This window comes from Hemitrygon akajei, chromosome 13 (genome assembly GCF_048418815.1).
Source record: "Hemitrygon akajei chromosome 13, sHemAka1.3, whole genome shotgun sequence".
NCBI lineage: Eukaryota > Metazoa > Chordata > Chondrichthyes > Myliobatiformes > Dasyatidae > Hemitrygon > Hemitrygon akajei.
Window position 1 is genome coordinate 82,282,338 of NC_133136.1, and position 19,083 is coordinate 82,301,420.

At 38.6% G+C, this 19,083-nt stretch overlaps 1 protein-coding gene across 3 annotated transcripts in view; it reads right to left on the minus strand.

Moving 5' to 3' along the window:
• LOC140738015 (cytoplasmic polyadenylation element-binding protein 2-like) overlaps window positions 1-19,083 on the minus strand; it is a 117,393-nt gene that overhangs the window by 47,594 nt on the left and 50,716 nt on the right. For 2 of the 3 annotated variants that reach the window (XM_073064987.1, XM_073064984.1), the window contains exon 4: window positions 8,338-8,388. In XM_073064987.1, coding sequence (XP_072921088.1) covers window positions 8,338-8,388 — 51 coding nt within the window. Of the gene's footprint in view, window positions 1-8,328; window positions 8,389-19,083 lie in introns of all 3 variants that reach the window. The other variant, XM_073064986.1, reaches the window with a different exon arrangement.

Below are 19,083 nucleotides of genomic sequence, written 5' to 3' on the forward strand. Positions count from 1 at the left end.
TTTAGGACAGCATTACTTTAACCATGACCATTCTTGCATCAAGGTGCCCTCACGCAACCAGGAAAAATGTTAGCAATATGTGTAGCTTAATCTTTTTTCTGGCATTCACAAGTTTTAAATTTGACACTACATTGTCATGCAAGCACATTTTTACCAGTAGTATCAAACTCAATACTTGCATAGCATTCTTAACTATTTCTCCTCTCACAATTTGATTTCTCATCATTATGCCTTATCCCACCTTATCTCCGAAATTTCCCCCAGAAACAGAACCCGACAAAAAAGAATCTGGGTTTTGTTAATTATGATTTTGTACCTAATCCATTTTAATCAATTCACTATTGATGACTGCACTTTAAATGGCCGACACTTCTAAGTCCTTGAAACCTTTCAACTTCTCTAGTTGTTTTTCCTTCTATATACTCCACAAAACTGCTAAAACCAAACCCTAAACTTCCTGCTGTAATAAGCTCCTTTATGTGCCTATTATTTTTTTTTTTGCAATAGCAGTGCCTGGGACAACATAAATAGAGGTTGTTGATATTTTAATATTTCACATACTTCATAATCAAGTCACTTAGACAGTTCATATTCAGATTTCAAAGAGATTTTCCAGTTAGTGCTGACAATCCTAACTATTAAAGTGCACAAAATGCACTTTGAATTGCATCACATTCTGTAAATAAAGGTAACAGGTTACCATTCCTTCATTTTTTTCTGAACTATGAGCCTTAGCAGAACAAATATTACCCCATCCTTTTAAAATTGCTTAACAACAGGTCCATTTATTACTTAGATTAGACTGCTAACACCATAGAGTAATTATATATTATTACAAGTGGCAATTTAACTATGAATTGTATAATTAATTTACGTCTAAAACAAGTTTATGCTTCTGGAATTTTTATTAATAAACAAATCACCTATAGATACAATAAGCACCCATCTATTAAAACGCATCAAAACAACTCAATTCTTTACAAAGGGAAATTATACATATCCAAGAAGTTCACTCAATGTTAGAAGGAAAGTTTACACAACTGTGAAGGTCAGACTAAAAATAGACCATTCCCTGATGCAGAAAAAGTAAGCTCCACATGTGACATTTTGATATGAATTTTTCTTCCTTGTGTGGCACATTCTCTTCACATCTATACCACTGACCTTTCTTGGGAATGATGTGATGCAGTGAGTCATAGTTTCTGCAGCACGTTATACAACAGTTCTAAGAACCAGCCAGTGGCCAGCTTCAGCAAACTGTCCTGCTCTAGAATTACCAACCCCATAAAATAGAACGCAGGAGTATACACAACTCTACAAAAGTCTTCAAAAGATTTTGAACACCAAACAAAGACTTTGTGGATTTTCTAAGTGCATCATGTTCAATGCACGTGGGAATCCTACTCATAGCTGATAAAAATGTCAAAAAAACAATGCTGGAAATATTCTGCAAGCAAGATAGCATCTGTGGAGACTGAAACAGAGTTAATATTACATCAGAACTGAGAGAAGTTAAAAATTAAATGTCTTAAGACCAGGGAAAACAAAAATCAGATAGAGACCAACAGTGACTAAGTAATAGTGTTGGTGTAGCTGAGTACCTGGTGAAGCTTGTTAACCTCAAAAGGAAATGCAAATTTGAGAACCAAACAGGGACAGGACAACTACCCTGCACAACACCACCATTCAATCTGTAGATAGCCCATTACATATTGTTTTAATTCACTATCCCACTCAACCTTTGGTCTTCTACACTGTTCGAATTAATCCACACAGGCTCAAAGAACAGCATTGTATTGTCCATCTTAATAGATTTTAGTTCTTAGAATCTAACCTTAATTTAAAATGGTTGAATTTGAACAGTGATTCTGGTCTGTTACAGAATTGGCCAGTTCAGACAAAATCTAAAATGAAGTGCACCATGGCAGGGGAGCACCTTGGTAGGTGGGGTGTGGGGAATGGTGAGCTGAGTCAACATGCACTTAGGAATGGAAAATTAAGTTCAACTGATATACTGGAGATTTTTGAAGATCTGATCAGTAGAATACTAATGGAGAGAAACTTGTGAATGCGGTGAATTTAAATTTACTGAAGTATTACAAGAGATTAGCCACACGCTTAGCACACAATGAAATGAAGGTAACATGTCAACTTGATTGGTTACTGACAAAAGGACAGAGTGGGAATAAACAGATCTTCAGATCCTTTTCAGTTCGGCAGAGCCAACTGGGATACTACCATGATTAGTGTTTGGTTCTAGTTATTCACAACCTAGAATAATGATTTAACTGAGATGACCAAATATATTAACACATTTGCTGATAAGACTAAATTAGGTGAGAAGACTGGTGTAGGAAATTAAAAGACTTAAGGATATTAGCAAGCACAATAAGTGAGAATGCAGCAGATAAAATATAACTACATTTACCAATGTGGATGGTCACACAAAACAGAAAACTGACTTTAAAGTAGTGACCAATTGGGTAGTAATATTCAAAGGGATGTATAGTTGCAAGAGAAAGTACGTGAACCCTTTGCAATTACCTGGTTTTCTGCATTAATTACTCAAAATGTGATCTAAGATTCATCGCAATAATAGACAATCTGCCTAAACTAATAACACACCAACAATTCAAATTGTTCCCATCATTAATGCAGAAAATCAGGCAATTGCAAGGGGTTTACAATCTTTTTCTTAAAACTGTAGGTGTTTTATGCACAAGTCACTATAGGCCAACATACAGATGTGCAGGTATGTTAGCTTGAGTAATGAGAAAATTTGATTATATAGATAATCTCACTTCTCCAGATATAGTTCAATGTCTTACACTGTGTTTTCTAGAGAATGTCATTGCTAATTCTCACTTACATCAAACAGTAAACATTCATAATAAAGAGTAACTAAGTCACTTTGTTACACTAGACAATTTTACTGGCATAATATGGCACGTTTTCACAATAAGTGAACCAAATTACAGAGAATGCTTAAAGATCTTGAATAATTTTTTTGAGCAACACAAAGAGCTAGAGGGACTCAGCAGGTCAAGTAGTACCTATGGAGCTGACATTTCAGGTCAAGACCCTTCACCTGAACTGGAAAGAAAAGAGATAGCTAGTGTAAAATGCTGAAGGGAAAGGATGAATCAAGAGCGGATAGGTGATTGGTGCATCCAGGTGAGGGGGTGATGAGGGCAGGAATGATGTCAGAAGCTGAGAGGTGACAGATATAAGTGACATAGTGCTGAAAATAATGGAATCTGATTTAAGAGGATGGTGGGGCTTGGAAAAAAGGGAGGGAGGTAGAAAGAGGAGCTAGTGGGCAGTGTATGGGTGATGGCCAGTGTGGGAAAGGTAAAGAATTGAGGAGGGGGCCAGCTGAATCAAGAGAGTAAAAAATGTAGAAAGGAAGAAGGTACAGTGGGGTAGTGGTTGCCAGAAGTTTGAGAACTTAATGTTCATACTGCCAGGTTGCCCAAGCAGAATACAAGGTGTTGTTCTGCTAATTTTCATTCAGCCATGGCACATGTTTGTGTTGGAAAGGGAAGTGAACATATGAATACTACTTCAATATTCCTTTCTTTATTTGCACTCTTTATTTTTGTAATTTTTTGTGATTTTGTGTCTTTGTTCTTTACAACTGCTGCATATCAACAAACTTCACATAATATACAATGCCTTGGAAGAGTATTCAGCTCCCACAACTACTTTCATACTTTGTCTTGTTTTCAAAATTTTAAATATATTGAAGTAGGATTTTTTGACCTAATCTACAAAACATTGTGTATCAAGTCAAATCAAAAGAAACATTCCAAAGCCTGTCAACAATTTACTAAAAATTAAAAACCAACATTGTGAGGTTGAAAAAGTATTCATCCCCTCTGTAATTACTACACTAACTTTCCTCAGGGGAGATATATTACTTTACCAACTCACCCAATTTGCTGATGTAGAAAATTGGAGGATCACTTGTTTTCAATGAATTCATAAGAATAAATACCTCCTCTCTCCGTAAGGTCCAATAGTATGGTAGATTTTCAACAAACCAAAATAAAGACAAAAGAACATTCAAGGCAGGTCAGGAAAATGATAATAAAAAGCACAGATCTGGGAAAGTGTAGAAGATCATCTCAAGGGTACAAGATACTGAATATACCTTGGAGCTCAGTGCAGTCCATACAGGAAAAAGTGGAAAAAATATGAAACCACAGCCACACTGTCTACTTCAGGCTTCCCCTCTAAACTTAGTTGCCAGAGAAGAATGGCACCTGTAAGAGAGGCTACTGTGACACCAACAGTCACTGAATGAGCTGCAGAAGTCAGTGGTCGCAAGTGGAGATGAAGTTCATGGTTCCAATCTCAAAATAGATATTTATAGAAGAGTGGCAAGGAAAAAGCCCTGGCTTTTTTTTTTAAAAAAAGCATAACCTTGCCCATAAAGACTTGGCAAAATGTCACCTATACCATAAAGATGTGAAAAAGTCTTGTGGTTGATTGAGACTAAAGTGGAACTTTTTAGCTTCAACACTAAGCACTACACGTGGTGTAAATCTAATACCATGCATCAGCCAGGTAACATCATCCCTACTGTAAAGCATGGTGGAGGTAGCATCATGCTATGGGAGAACTTTTTAGCTGCAGGGACTGGAAATCTGGTCAGGATGGATGGAAAGATGAATGCTGCTAAATCCAGAAAGATCCTGGATAAAAACCTGTTGGCCTCTGCCAGAAAGCCCGAAGTGGAGAGGAAGTTCATCTTTCAGCAGGACAATGACCCAAAGCACACTGCCAGAGGAACCATGGAGAGCTTCAAATGAGGAAAACTGTTGTCCTTCAGTGCCCAGTGTCCTGACCTTAACTCAATCGAACATCTCTGGCAAGACCTCAAGATTGCTGTCTAATGCCACTCCCTAACTAACCCGTCACAGCTTAAACAATTTTGCAAGGAGGAAAGGGCAAACCTTACTCCATCACATTGTGTAAAGCTAAAAGAGACTTCTCCAAAAGACTACTGGCTGTAATGGCTACAAGAGGTTGTTCAACTAAATAGTAAGTAGAGGAGGATGAATACTTTTGAATTGCGGACATTTCAGTTTTTGAATTTTAAAGTTTTTTGCATTTTACAGTTTTCCGTTTTTTGGGCTCTACTGTGGAAAAAAAGGAGCATATGATTAACAAATAAAAATTCTCCATTAAATTGATCAAAATCCCTGATTGCAATACATGTGAACAAATGGCTGGGTGGCTGAATACTGTTACAAGGCACTGTAAATCAGTGGTAATAAATTCTGAAATGATTGGCCAAAGGGTGATCCTGGCTAGCACAGGGGATAGTATACTTGTCTGGTCTAAGTCAGTGTCTTCGACTGTTATCTATCACATTTGTTAACTGTCTTCACAGGTGCTGCACGCTTCAAAGACTATTACCAGAAGCTTTGATTTTTACTTCTAATGTCCAACATTTAAATATTTTTTACTTTGCTAAATGATTAAAATAACTCTGTACATACATCAAATAGATTCTACTTCTAGAAGTAAAATAAACTGCCATAATCAGAATAACAAGTACTCTGAACTGAACAAAAAATGTAGTGTTAGGCACATCTAGATTGACAACCGTACAACTTCTCAAAAACCTGAATATACAATATAAAATGAATTCCAAATGGCACTAGCCATCAAAGTACCCAGGACATCTTTAGGGAGAGGTGTCTCAGAAGGCAACATCGATTATTAAGGACCTCCAGCACCCAGGGCATGCCCTTTTCTCACTGTTACCATCAGGTAGGAGGTACAGAAGCCTGAACACACACACTCAGCGATTCAGGAACAGCTTCTTCCTCTCTGTCAGCCGATTCCTAAATGGACTTTGAAGCTTTGGACATTACCTCACTTTTTAAAAAATATACAGTATTTCTGTTTTTGCACATTTTTTAATAATCTATTCAATATACGTAATTAACTTGTTTATTTATTATTTGTTTTATTTAATTTATTTTTTCTCTCTCTGCTAGATTATGTATTGCATTGTACTGCTGCTGCCAAGTTAATAAATTTCACATCACATGCCAGTGATAATAAACCTGATTCTGATTCCAAAATAACAATCACAATTATCTGTACAAAATAATCCTGGTCCATTGTTTATTCACACATAAACCCAAGCAAAAATTAAAAAGAAATCTGCAATCAAATACAGTACAATGAAAGAGTATAGTGATTTCAATATAAGATTTCTATCACTCAATATGGTTTGATGAGTCTCTATCTAATGCAAGTACTTAGCACATTGGAAAGGCAACTGATGTTAATCCAATAAGTTGTAGATCACTTTTAGGCTACATCCATACAAGACCGGATAATTTTGAAAATGCTGGTTTTGCGTAAAAATGATAGGCATCCACACTAGGCATTTTTAAAAATATCTCTGTCCACATTGAAATGGAGATTTTGGCGAATCTCCTCCTACTGCGCATGCGCAGGGCACATCTACAGAAAACAAGTGACATGTTTGGTGTTGAATCTCGCTGTGAAAGTGCGCTTTTGTGCAGTTACAGACTGGAAAAACTTAAACGATGGGCAGCTGCTGGCTCTCGCGCAAGAGGGCTTAAAAGTAAAAAAAAACAAATACTGGAGCGTATGGAGGCAACCGACAGGGAGTTCACGGACAGTATGAACCGGCTGACAACGAACTTTGAAAAACTGACCAACTCTGTTGCATTAATAAAGCACCTTATTAAATGTGTAAAACATGTCTGCATCAGTATTATCTTGTATTTCCATACAATGTTACATTAAGCTGTTACACATCTATTGTCAGAGAAGTACTTGAATAAATAGGTAAACCACCATCATACAAGCAAGGACAGAAAACAGGGCCAAGTGAGAATACTTATTTATTCAGTAAGTTATGGGTCAAAGTATTTGGTGAGTACATTTCTAACTCTTTTGGCTTTATTCTTGTTGCCCTCTGTCCTGAAATTGTTAGATTGTGTGGGGGGGTTGCGTTCAGGAAAACAATAAAATGGCACGCTGCTGTCTGATAGCGTTTTCAGATTTCTCTGGTTACCCCATCCACACTGATCTGTCCAAGCAGCGTTTTCAAAAATACCCACCCTGGACAGCGTTTCTGAAAAGCTTCGGTTTCGGGGGACGAAAACGCCATTTTAGTGTGGACGGAGGGTAAAAACGAAGAGAAAAAGCTTCGGTTACGGATTTATCCGGTGTTGTGTGGACGTAGCCTTATAGGTACTATTAAAAATACTGGAGTGTGCATATCCTTTCATCATTTAATGACTGTCACCAAATAATCACCAGTCTTTGTCTCACACTACTTTATACTTTTAATTAACAAAAAAAACTAAGACTTAAAATTAAAGATTGATTGAACAGATTATTTCACATTTTACCACTCTGCATATGTAATTATTTTCAACTTTCAAAGAGCTCCAACTGTAGATCGTGTACCTTACTTTTAAGACTCCACAACCAAAGAACACACTAGGAAGTGCAGCCAATCTGGTCTCTTTAATATCTCAAAAACTGTTATCTGATTACTCTGGTTGTGAATTCTGCGACAGGAACCTTAATTTGAATATTCTTTTTCTTTGGAAACCTTAGTATTATTTTACTAAATCAAGATTCCACTCCCTTCAGGACTGTGCATCTTTCCCAAGTTATGTTGTCAGAATCTCATTAGACTTTTCTAATTGTATACTTCCCTCTATCTTGCCTACAATATCTCCCATTTTCCTGGCCATCAGCAAGCTATGGATTTGATGTATTAACCAAACCTTTTTTTAAAAAGTGAACAGCTGAGAGTCCGAAACAACTGTTAGTGGATAACCATTCAATATTCCATTAAGTAAAGAAACAACTCATCTGCCCTCTATTATTTAGTCAATTTATTTGCCTACAGTTATACACAGAAAACATTTTGCTATTAAGTATTTCTGTTCTGCTTTTTAAACCTGTACTGGATTTCTCTTATCGTCTAAAAGTTTGTCATTCTGCCTTCTTGCCCGCAAGTACACACTTTTTTAATGCACCATTTGAAATCAAGCTTAGTTCATACAAAACATACTGAATGAAGGTAATATTACAGATGTAGAAACAAATGAACTAAATTATGAGATAACAAAGATATCATAAAGAAATCAATTTCAAAACTGAAAATCAGGTCATGCGCATTTGTACCACTATAGTGCTGCTGCAAGTTAATACTGCCATTGAATTTTTACCAGTTGCCCATTCCACATCCTGTAATGTGTTTCATGTGCTGCCAATCAATGTGGCTTCCTGATAATAACAAAGGAAAAATATAATACTCACAATACTTACCATTAAGCATCAGAAAATTGTCAGTTCCTGGATGGGGATATCCTAAACGACCTGGAATAGGGCAAATAACATAATTAACAATTTCTAAATGAAAGGGAAAATGCAACATATCAATACCAAATTATTGAATTAAAAATACATTTTTAAAAAATCGACCCTGGTTACTCCACCGTATTCTTTCCCTTGCGCTCTGCTGGTAACTTCCATAGAAGCTCAAATGAGAGAAAATGGATTCAGTTTTTTTAAAATATTCACTCAAATTTTCCCTACTTCTACCCGGCAGCTGGGAACAGCTAAACTTATGTGTGTTTTTTAAATTTTTTTTTGCATTTTTGGAAGCATTTTCTCAATGTTCTTTAAACCTTACAGACCCCTATAATTTTAAGTATGACTCCTCCTTACCTTACAACAGAAACTATTCATCAAAGCCACAGTATTTTGGTTTATCTAAATTTCTCTCCCTTCTGGACACAGGGTTGTGAAATGAGTTCGAAGTTACCACAAAGACCCATGATAATCTTACTACTTTAGGCACAATTTATATTTAGTAAAATTGTTACTTTTGCAGCAGCTTCAATCTTCACTGTGGCTATAAAAGCTGAAGTTTAATTTGTCTGACAAAAATCCTCAAAATATTCCAAAGCAGTTTTGGAATAGTCAATAACAGTAAAAAGAGAAAAGTATATCAATGAACAAAAGCTTGGAAAGGAGCTTCACAAAAGAGAGCAAAGTGGAAAGATCAGGCCAACAAAACATGGCAAGGAAACACAAGCTACAAGCAGACTGTTGAGCATCTGGGACTGAAATCAGGTGACCCTAACGTTCATAAGAAATTGAGAAATGATCTCCATAAAGCTATCAGGGATGCCAAGAGACAATACAAGTTCAAAATCGAGTCATGGACCAACAGTCAGTTGCAGCAGGACTTACGTGTTATAACAAGCATTGCTGACAACAGCACACCACTTCCCAATGAGTTTAATGTGTTCTATATGTTTTGAACAGAAGAGGCCTGGACTGTCACCACCCATTCCATCAGCCTCGAATGCACATGAATCCACAGTCACTGTAACTTCTAGAGTGTGAACCCACTGAAGCATGTGGCCCAGGTGGTGTTCCTGCCCGTGTCCTAAGATCCTGTACAGATCAATTGGTGGGAGCATTTGCAGATATTTTTTAAGCTCTCTCTGCTTTCATCTGAGCTTCTCACCTGGTTTAAGACCATTATCATCCTGATACCTTTAAAAAAAAGGCAACCTGTTTTAATCACTACCACTCAGTGGCTCTGCCATCCACCATCATGAACTTTGAGAGGCTGGTTACGGCAAACATTAACTTCAGCCTCCCAGACAATTTCAATCTACTGAAATTTGCCTACTGCCACAACAGATACAGTGGATGCCATCTCCACGGCACTACACCCATTTCAGGAGCATCTGGACAGGAAAGATACATGAAACACTACTCACAACCAAGAGAAAATCTGCAGACAATGGAAGTTCAAGCAACACACACAAAATGCTGGAGGAACTCAGTAGGCCAGGCGGCATCTATGGAAAAGAGTACAATTAAAGTTTAGGCCAAGATCCTTCATCAGGTCTCAGTCTGAAAGGTCATCTGTACTCTCTTCCATAGATGCTGCCTAGCCTGCCGAATTCCTCCAGCATTTTCTGTATATTGCATAAGACTATTGTTTATTGACTATAAGTTCACCATCAATACTAAAACTCCAAGCAAACTCATTTCCAAAGTCCCAGACCCCGGACTCAACAGTTTACTTTGCAATTGGATGTTGACTTCCTGACCTCTAATATAATACAGCAATAGCTCCACCATAATTACCCTCAACACTACGTCCTTAGCCTCCTACTTTACTCCCTGTACAATCATGACTGCGTGGTCAGATTCTAATTCCATTTACAAGTTTGCAGGTGACATCACCATAGTGGGTTGTATCTCAAATAACCATAAGTCAAAGTACAGAAAGGAATACAGAGCCAAAACACATGGTATAATGACCGTACCCTACAATGTCAGTAAAACAATGTGCTGGTCACTGATTTCAGAAAGTGAGATGGGGGTAGGGAAGGAGCAGGGCAGTGTACATAATCCTGTTTACATTAATGTTGCTGAAGTCACAATCAAGAGCTTCAAGTTATTAAGAAAGATCATTAATAACTTGTTCTGGTCAAACTACATTTGACATCAGGGCTAAGAAAGCTTACTGGTGATTCGTAAACAAAAGAAAATCTGCAGATGCTGGAAATCCAAGCAACACACACAAAATGCTGGAGGAACTCAGCAGGCCAGGCAGCATCTAAGAAAAATAGTACAGTTGACATTTCAGGCCAAACTGAACAGGAGAACTGTTTTGGTTACATCAGACCCTAGAACCTTCTTCCAGCTGACTTCAGTCTCCCACATGCCTTCTGGCAAACTAGCAGAGATTTCATGTGTTTTTTCAACAGTGGCTTTCTCTTTAAACCTCTCCCATCTCAGCCACTGAAGCTTGTAACTCCTCTAGAGTTTTCATAGATCTCTTGATGGTCTCCCTCACCGCTAGTCCCCTTTTTGCACAGGCAATCAGATTTTGAGGATGGCTTGCCCTCGGCATGTATACAGCTATGCCATATTCTTTCTATTTCTTGATGACTGACTTAACTGTACTCAAAGGGATATTCCGTGACTTGGAAATTTTCTTGTATCCATCAGCTGACTTGTGTTTTTCAATAACCTTTTCGTGGAGTTGCTTGGAGTATTCTTTTGTCTTCCTGGTGTAGTTTTTGCCAGGATATTGAATCACCAGCAGTTGGACCTTCCAGATACAGGTGTATTTTTACTACAATCAATTGAAACACCTTGACTGCACACTGGTGATCTCCGTTTAACTAATTATATGACTTCTAAAATCAATTGGCTGCACCAGTGATGATTAGGTGTGTCAATCAATTATTTTGTGTTTTATATTTGTAATTAGTTTGGATCACTTTGTAGAGATCCATTTTTACTTTGACAAGTTTTTTTTCTGTTGATCAGTGTCAAAAAAGCCAAATTAAATCTACGATTCAATGTTGTAAAACAATAAAACATGAAAACTTCCCGGGGGGGGGGGGGGTATGCATTTTATAGGCACTGTATACCTTGCTGTTACAAGACTATTGAATGGTTTCCTAGTACAAGTTGAATTCTTGACCCAACTTTTGCACCGAGTGCTTACTTACACTATACTTTCTCTGAAACTCTAACACTTTATTGTGCGTTTTGTTTTTGTTTTACCTTGTGTAATGAATTGATCTATATGAACAGCATGAGACACAAGATTTTCCACAGTACCGCAGTACAGGTGACAACAAATATTGCAAATGAATGTGTTAGGAGGAAATGCACAAGAGTGAGATGAAAATTTTTCTAAAGAGGATGTGCCAATACACTACAAAGATGGAGGATTTGACTATAAACAGAAGATTGATTTTATTTCTTGACAAGCTGGGAACAATTAGATTGGAAAATGGTGACTGTAATTCCTTTATTCAGTAAAGATGGGAAATGAAGCTTAATGTCTGCCGTGGAAGGAGTGGGATGATATTAGAAACTATTAAGGCAAAATTCAAAGTTAGCTGCAATGCTAACATGGATTTGAGAAAAGGAAATGGCAACTATACTTAACAAATATACCCAAATTCTTTGAAGTTGTAAGAGGTACTGTAGGTGAAGTCGAACCATTTATTAAATAGGAACAGTAAATATCACAATAAAAAATAAAAATTCAAATTTGAGGTAGCAGATTGGTGTGGATAAAATATAGGAAGTTATTATTGGCTTTTTTCTGGTTGGCAAGATGTAATGTGTGGTGATCCATGTGGCTTGGAACTGGGACCTGATATAAGATTTCAGCATGGGAAAACATGGCAAGTCATCATGAAAACTAGGTTATTATTGCTAGTAGGAAGGAATAGAGAAAAGTTATACTTTTAGTTAGAGGGTGTGTATGAGACCATATTTGGAGAAATATACACAGCATGGATCTTTCCTTGTTTTAGAATATTAAAGTTTTGGAAGTAATTCAGAGGCAACAAATTCCTAGAATTGCCAAGTTGTCTCACAAGGAAAGTTGAAGTGGCCAAACTTGTACCTGCTGGAGTTTAGAAGTGCAGGATGAGGCCTGACTAAATTATACAAGATCCTGACAGATCTTTACAGGATGGATGTGGAGAAGATGCTTCTTCTGGGAGAATCAAGAATTACAGTCACCAGTTAAAAATAAGGAGTTACCCATTTCAGACAAAAGAAAAATACTCTACTCCTTTTAGAACACGGATTCCCAACCTGGAATCCACAGACCCTCCCAGTAACAGTAGGGGTCCATTGCATAAAAGGTTGGGAACCCCTCTTTTAGGGTCTTATCCTCAAAGGACAGTGGAAGAAAATTCTGATTATATTTCAGTGAGTATATTTAAGTTCAGTGAGTAAGTGGGAGGATCCTTTAAACAACTCCCATATCAAACTTTCCCATCTGTAAATTGTGAGTGCAAGTGGACAGCAAGATTAGGATCACAAACAGGAGAAAATCTGCAGATGCTGGAAATCCGAGCAACTCGCACAAAATGCCGGCGGAACTCAGCAGGCCAGGCAGCATCAATGGAAAAAAGCACAGTCGATATTTAGGGCCGAAACCCTTCAGCAGGACTGGTGAGAAAAAGCTGAGGAGCACATGTAAAAAGGTGGGGGGAGGGGGAGAGAGAGAAACATCAGGTGATTTGCGAAACTTGGAGGGTGAGGAATGAAATAAAGAGCTGGGAAGTTGATTGGTGAAAGACACAGAAGGCCATGGAAGAAAGAAAAAGGGGTAGCAGCACCAGAGGGAGGTGATTGGCAGGGAAGGAGATAATGTGAGAGTGGGGAAAAAGGGGATGGGAAATTGGGGGGGGGGGGGGGGGGGGAATGGGCATTACCGGAAGTTTGAGAAATCGATGTTCCTGCCATCAGGTTGGAGGGTATTCAAACAGAATAAGAGGTGTTGTTCCTCCAACCTAAATATGGCCTCATCACGACAGTAGAGGAGGCAATGGATAGACATAATCGGAATGGGAATGGGAAGTGGAATTAAAATGGGTGGCCACTGGGAGATCCTGCTTCTTCTGGGGACAGAGCATAGATGCTTGGCAAAGCAGTGTCCCAATCCAAGTCCTGTCTCACCACTAGACAGGAAGCCACACCAGGAGCACAGAACATAATAAATGACCACAACAGACCCATCCCCTTTCCTCTCTTTCACCGTATCTCCTTGCCTGACCATTGTCTCCCTCTTTTTTTTTAAACAAAGCTATAAACATTTACAGTCAGCCCTCCGTATCCACGGGTTCCGCATCCGTGGATTCAACCAACCACGGATCGGGATTTTAAAAAAACCCTGGAAGTTCTCTCTCCAGCACTCTTTGTTTAAGCATTATTCGCCTCGTGTCTTGTTCGCTCGCTACTTGTGTGGTGTGCACCCTTTGTTTCTGTGAGGGAGCGTAAAGTACTGTAATCTAGAGATGATTAAAAGTACCGTATTACTCGTATCACATATACGCAAGGTACGGACAGTCAATATTTATAAGACACTAAGTATGCTCAAATTAAAATATGGTTATTGCCGACTATAAAACAGTCAATAACTCAGGAGGCCCACTGCTCACGGAAATCTCCCAGTGTGCCCATCGTGACTGCGTGCTCCCTCTCCAAGGACAGCCGGGCACAAACGTATCCTTGGAAAAGGGGAGGCAGTCAGCCCAGGCAGTGCCCTCCACTTCCACCACTTAGACCCGTGAATGGCCATCTTGGCCAGACCCAGGACCAAACCCAGGAGATCCTCCACACGCTCCACCCCCTTCAGAACTGGGTGCCTGTATGAGGGGCGCGGGACCTCATGTGCAGCCAGAACCTCAGTAGCAGCCCCTTGAGAAACTCAAAAAGGGGCTGCAACCATAAAGCTTTATCACTGTAAGTCTGAGCCCGCCAGGCCTTCTGCCTACTGCACCCGAATACGTTGAGGCTCACTTCAGACACTGCACCAAGTACCAACCATACCACTACTAATCCCTTTAAGTGTCTCTGAAAAATGTGTTCCCCACATCGCCTCCCTCTGGTGCTCCTCCCTCCTTTTTCTTTTATACATGGCCTCCTGTCTCTTTAACCAATCAACCTCAGCTCTTTACTTCATCCCTACCACCTCCCCCCCCCCAGATTTTACCTATCACCTGATGTTTCTCTCTCCCCCTCCCCACCTTTTAAAATCTACTCCTCAGCAATTTTTCTCCAGTTCTGCGGAAGGGTTTCAGCCCAAAACGTTGACTGTACTTTTTTCCCCATAGATGTTGCCTGGCCTGCTGAGTTCCTCCAGCATTTTCAGCAAGATTAGGATGACCTGGCCAATAGTTACATATCAAGCAGAATACAATGCTGTGCCAACAATACTCTTATTCAGTCAGTAATAGTAATCCATCTAAATACATTGGCAGATCAACAGTAGAAAATATCCCTCCTTGCTTTTTTAAAAAAACCCAACCTCATTTGCAAATACGATTTCAAACTAATTTAAATTAAATTTTAAAATAATTTAAAAAAGAAAACTAAATCAGTTTGTAATTAATTATAAATGACTTCATTGAAATTAGGGTTCAGGAGATAACGCCAGAGCAACTGGCATGTTATTTTCTCTTTCTACAGGACAATTTTCCATTTAAACTTTCTCACTTCAAACTTCTGAAGAGTAAAGGCAATTGATCATTAAAACATTTACATCTGCAAAAATGGCTAAATTGTACTTATAGAGTTCCAAATTCCTTGGGTACTGCCAGCTCATATAAGTGTGCAGCAAAAGACAGAGGCCTGGGACATATTGTAATTGCATCTATATGCTCCACTGCAATACTGAATCAAAGAGGAGACACTATGGACGCCCTTAAATCCGTGTCTCCATTTTAGGATAGAGGATGGCTTGGCCAATGAACATCAATGGTACTCATTTAATCGATTCTGTACAAATAGTAAATGCAGTTCAATGTTTTACATATTAACATACCTTCCATAAATATCTCTATTACAAACAACAAAATAAAGCTTTTCATAGCCAATGAGTTGACAAGGAATATGCTGACAGTAGAGATATGCTCAGAGTACACCCACCAGATGCTTACTGGGTATAGCCCTCTAGACAATGGGCTGATCCATACCATGCGGTATCAACAACATCCATTTCAGTCAGTGTAACCAATCCACAATATAAAGTCTAATAAATATTCGAATTAAACTAAGTTTACAAGCCAAGTGAACAAAGGGGAAAGAGCTTGTAAATATCTCGACTGATGGTCAAAATCAAGTTAAACTGCAAGTCTATAATCACTTAGAAATTACAGTCGGCCCACCTTATCCACAGATTCCACCAACCGTGGATTGGGAAAACCCGTAAGTTCTCTCTCCAGCACTCATTGTTTGAGCATGTACAGACTATTTTTTCTTGTCTTTATCCCCTAAACAATACAGTACAACAACTATTTACATAGCATTTACATTGTATTAGGTATTATAAGTAGTCTAGAAATGACTTAAAAGTACAGGCAGTCCCCAGGTTATGAATGAGTTCCATTCCTGAGTCCGTCTTTAAGTCGGATTTGAAGTCGGAACAGGTACATCCGGTATTATTTAGCGTCAGTTAGTCAAACGTTTTTCTTAGTATATATTACATATTTTACCTTTCTATGCATATAAAACACTTAACAAACATATGTATTTCAATAATTAAACCACTGTGTTGCTTAGTAATAATCATAGCTTTCATCGGGGCCGGGCCTTTCAAATGCTCCATTAACATTGTTCCGATCATTGACCAACCGTAGCCTAACACTTTTCCAATGACCGATGGTGTTTCACCTCTTTCCGATCACTTTATTACTTCCACCTTATTTTCAATCACGATCGTGATTATTTTCATGAACAGAAACACCGCAGATTCAGAGCTAACATGAGGAAATCTACAGATGCTGGAAATTCAAACAACACACACAAAATGCTGGTGGAACACAGCAGGCCAGGCAGCATCTATAAGGAGAAGCACTGTCGATGTTTCGGGCTGAGACCCTTCGTCAGATACAGAGCTACGCCGGGTCCTAATGCCCACCGCTCTGAACATGTTAAATAAAGTCCGGGGTTCCGCTGGGTCCTAAAGACCACCGCACTGATTCAGGTTAAATGAGGGAATTGAGCATCTGCAAATTTTGGTATCCGTGGGGGGTCTTGGAACCAATCCCCCGCGGATAAGGAGGGCTGACTGTAATTAACATCTCACAAAAGATAAAACATTCGGGAAATGCAGTGCTAAAATTACTTTGAGAATTCATTAAAATACTAGCCAACAATCATGAATGCCATGCCCTTGACCCAAGTATAAAGGAACACAGATCAGCTTAATCTTAATTCCTTCATCACAATTTGTTATGCAAAGCTCTTGGAACCTGATACAATAGAATAAAGCCTTTTTGTTACACTTCTCCACATCCCCTTCCTCTTTTATCAGTGATAATAATTCATGCTTAATACATTTCTAGATCAACAAGCACTAAATGTCCCTACTTGCTATTTAAAAATATACACTAAAAACAAACCCAACCTAATTTACAAATAGATTTCAAATTAATGTAATTTTCAAATAACTTCAAGGAAAACCAAATCAGTTTCTAATTAACTATAAATTACTTCATATATAGTTAATTAGAAGCAGGGAATATTCACAAAAAGGATAAATCTAAAATGGTTTATTACCATCCAACCAGTTTACTCTCAAAGTGGTGAGTGGTGGTGTTCTGAAGTGGCATTACTTACCAATAACCTATTCATTTACGCCTAGCTTATTTTTGAAACACAAACCAAGTGTAGAATTCCAAATGAGGTGAATATAACTGCACTTAGCATCAAGGGTGCATTGCATTTGACAGATTTTGGGAATCAAGCAACTTAGGCAGAGCAAAGGTCAATGGGCAACAAAATTGAAACACTACAGTGGTGGGAGTCATACTCTGCACAAAGAAAAATGGATTTGGTTGGCAAACATTAACATCTCTGCCCTAGAACAGGTATCCCCCGCTTTACGCCACCTCACTTTGACAAAAGACCTACATTAGTACCTGTTTTCGCTAACCAAAGGAAATCTGAAGAGGATTTTCGCTTTTATGAAAAAAGGTGAAAAGCAAAAATAGCGTTCACTGTTTGCTTTGCAGTGAGCCGTTATAGAGGCAGCGCATACCCCGAGCAGCGGGAGTGGAGAAAAGCGAAAATAGTGTTCAGCGTTTGTTCTGTTCTCGGCATCAAGCCACCACAGCTTTGAACTGCATGAGATTTTCACTACGATTTACAGTGCTACAATGAACGCAGAAAAGTATGACTTTAATTTTGAAAGGACACATAGGTTTAGGGCAGGTTTGCAGGATGTTCTGAGTGCTTACAAGGAACTGTATGATAGAAAAATGCGTGAATGTTGCAGCGTGCTCGCTGTCTTCTCGATTCTGGTAAGTGAAACTACACTGTACATACGTTATTTCTACTTTATATAAGCTGTGTATTTATCATATCATTCCTGCTTTTACTATATGTTAGTGTTACTTTAGGTTTCATGTGTTATTTGGTATGATTTGGTAGGTTAGTTTTTGGGTCTGGGAACACTCAAAGATTTTTCCCATATAAATTAATGGAAATTGCTTCTTCGCTTTACGCCATTTTGGCTTACGGAAGGTTTCACAGGAATGCTCTACTTTTGGATAGCGGGGGTAACCTGTACATTTCTGGAGGAGACTGCACTTTCTTCAACTGCTTCAATTATCATTCCAGTGAGGTCCTGCACTAACATTTGACTAATAATTCCACTCAACTCCTCAACAAATGAACTAGTCCATACTGCAAGACCTAAAGAACATTCAGGCATGGGCTGATAAATGGAAAGCAACATTTCTATCACAGATATACCAAGTAATATTCATCACCAATCAATAGTTTAATCACCTATCTTAGACATTGAGTGGAGTTAGAGGCCCACAATATCAACGTGTTAGAGATCATCTAAACAAGAAACTCAAGTGCACTAATCCCAAAAGCATAAGCAGGTCAGGAGGTAAGTACACTGTCATGAGGCTCAAGATACTCTAAAGCCTGTCAATCATCCACAAGGTATCAGTCACATATGCAAAGCCATACACTGAACTTTCCTGGATGGGCTCAGCTCCAATGACACTTGATCTATGACACCATACAGGGCAAAGGAGCCATTTTGAATGGTACCATATCCATACCATAAACATTAGCTCCCTCTACCACTGTTACAGGGTGGTTACATTGTGCACCATCTGCAAACTAAACTACAATTTTAACACCTTCAATAACCACATAGTTGAACCACTGAGGAAGAAGTCAGCAGGTGCATGGGAACACTTCCACATTCCTCTCCAAATTGTAAAAACCCTCAAATCACAGTCAAGTACTGCAATTTCCTACACCATAGAATTGGAAGGAGTACTTTCATTGAAGAAAATCAAGAACAAGAGCTCAGTGCACCTCTTCAAGTGCAATTCTGGAATAGTAAGAAAATGCTAGTCTTGCCTGATCCCAAAAATGAATAAATAAAAATACAACTAACAGAATAAAAGAGCATTCAAAAGGAGACAATGGATTCCTTTTATTGAACACTGCAAAACTATCACATCGACAGCAAAATTAGGT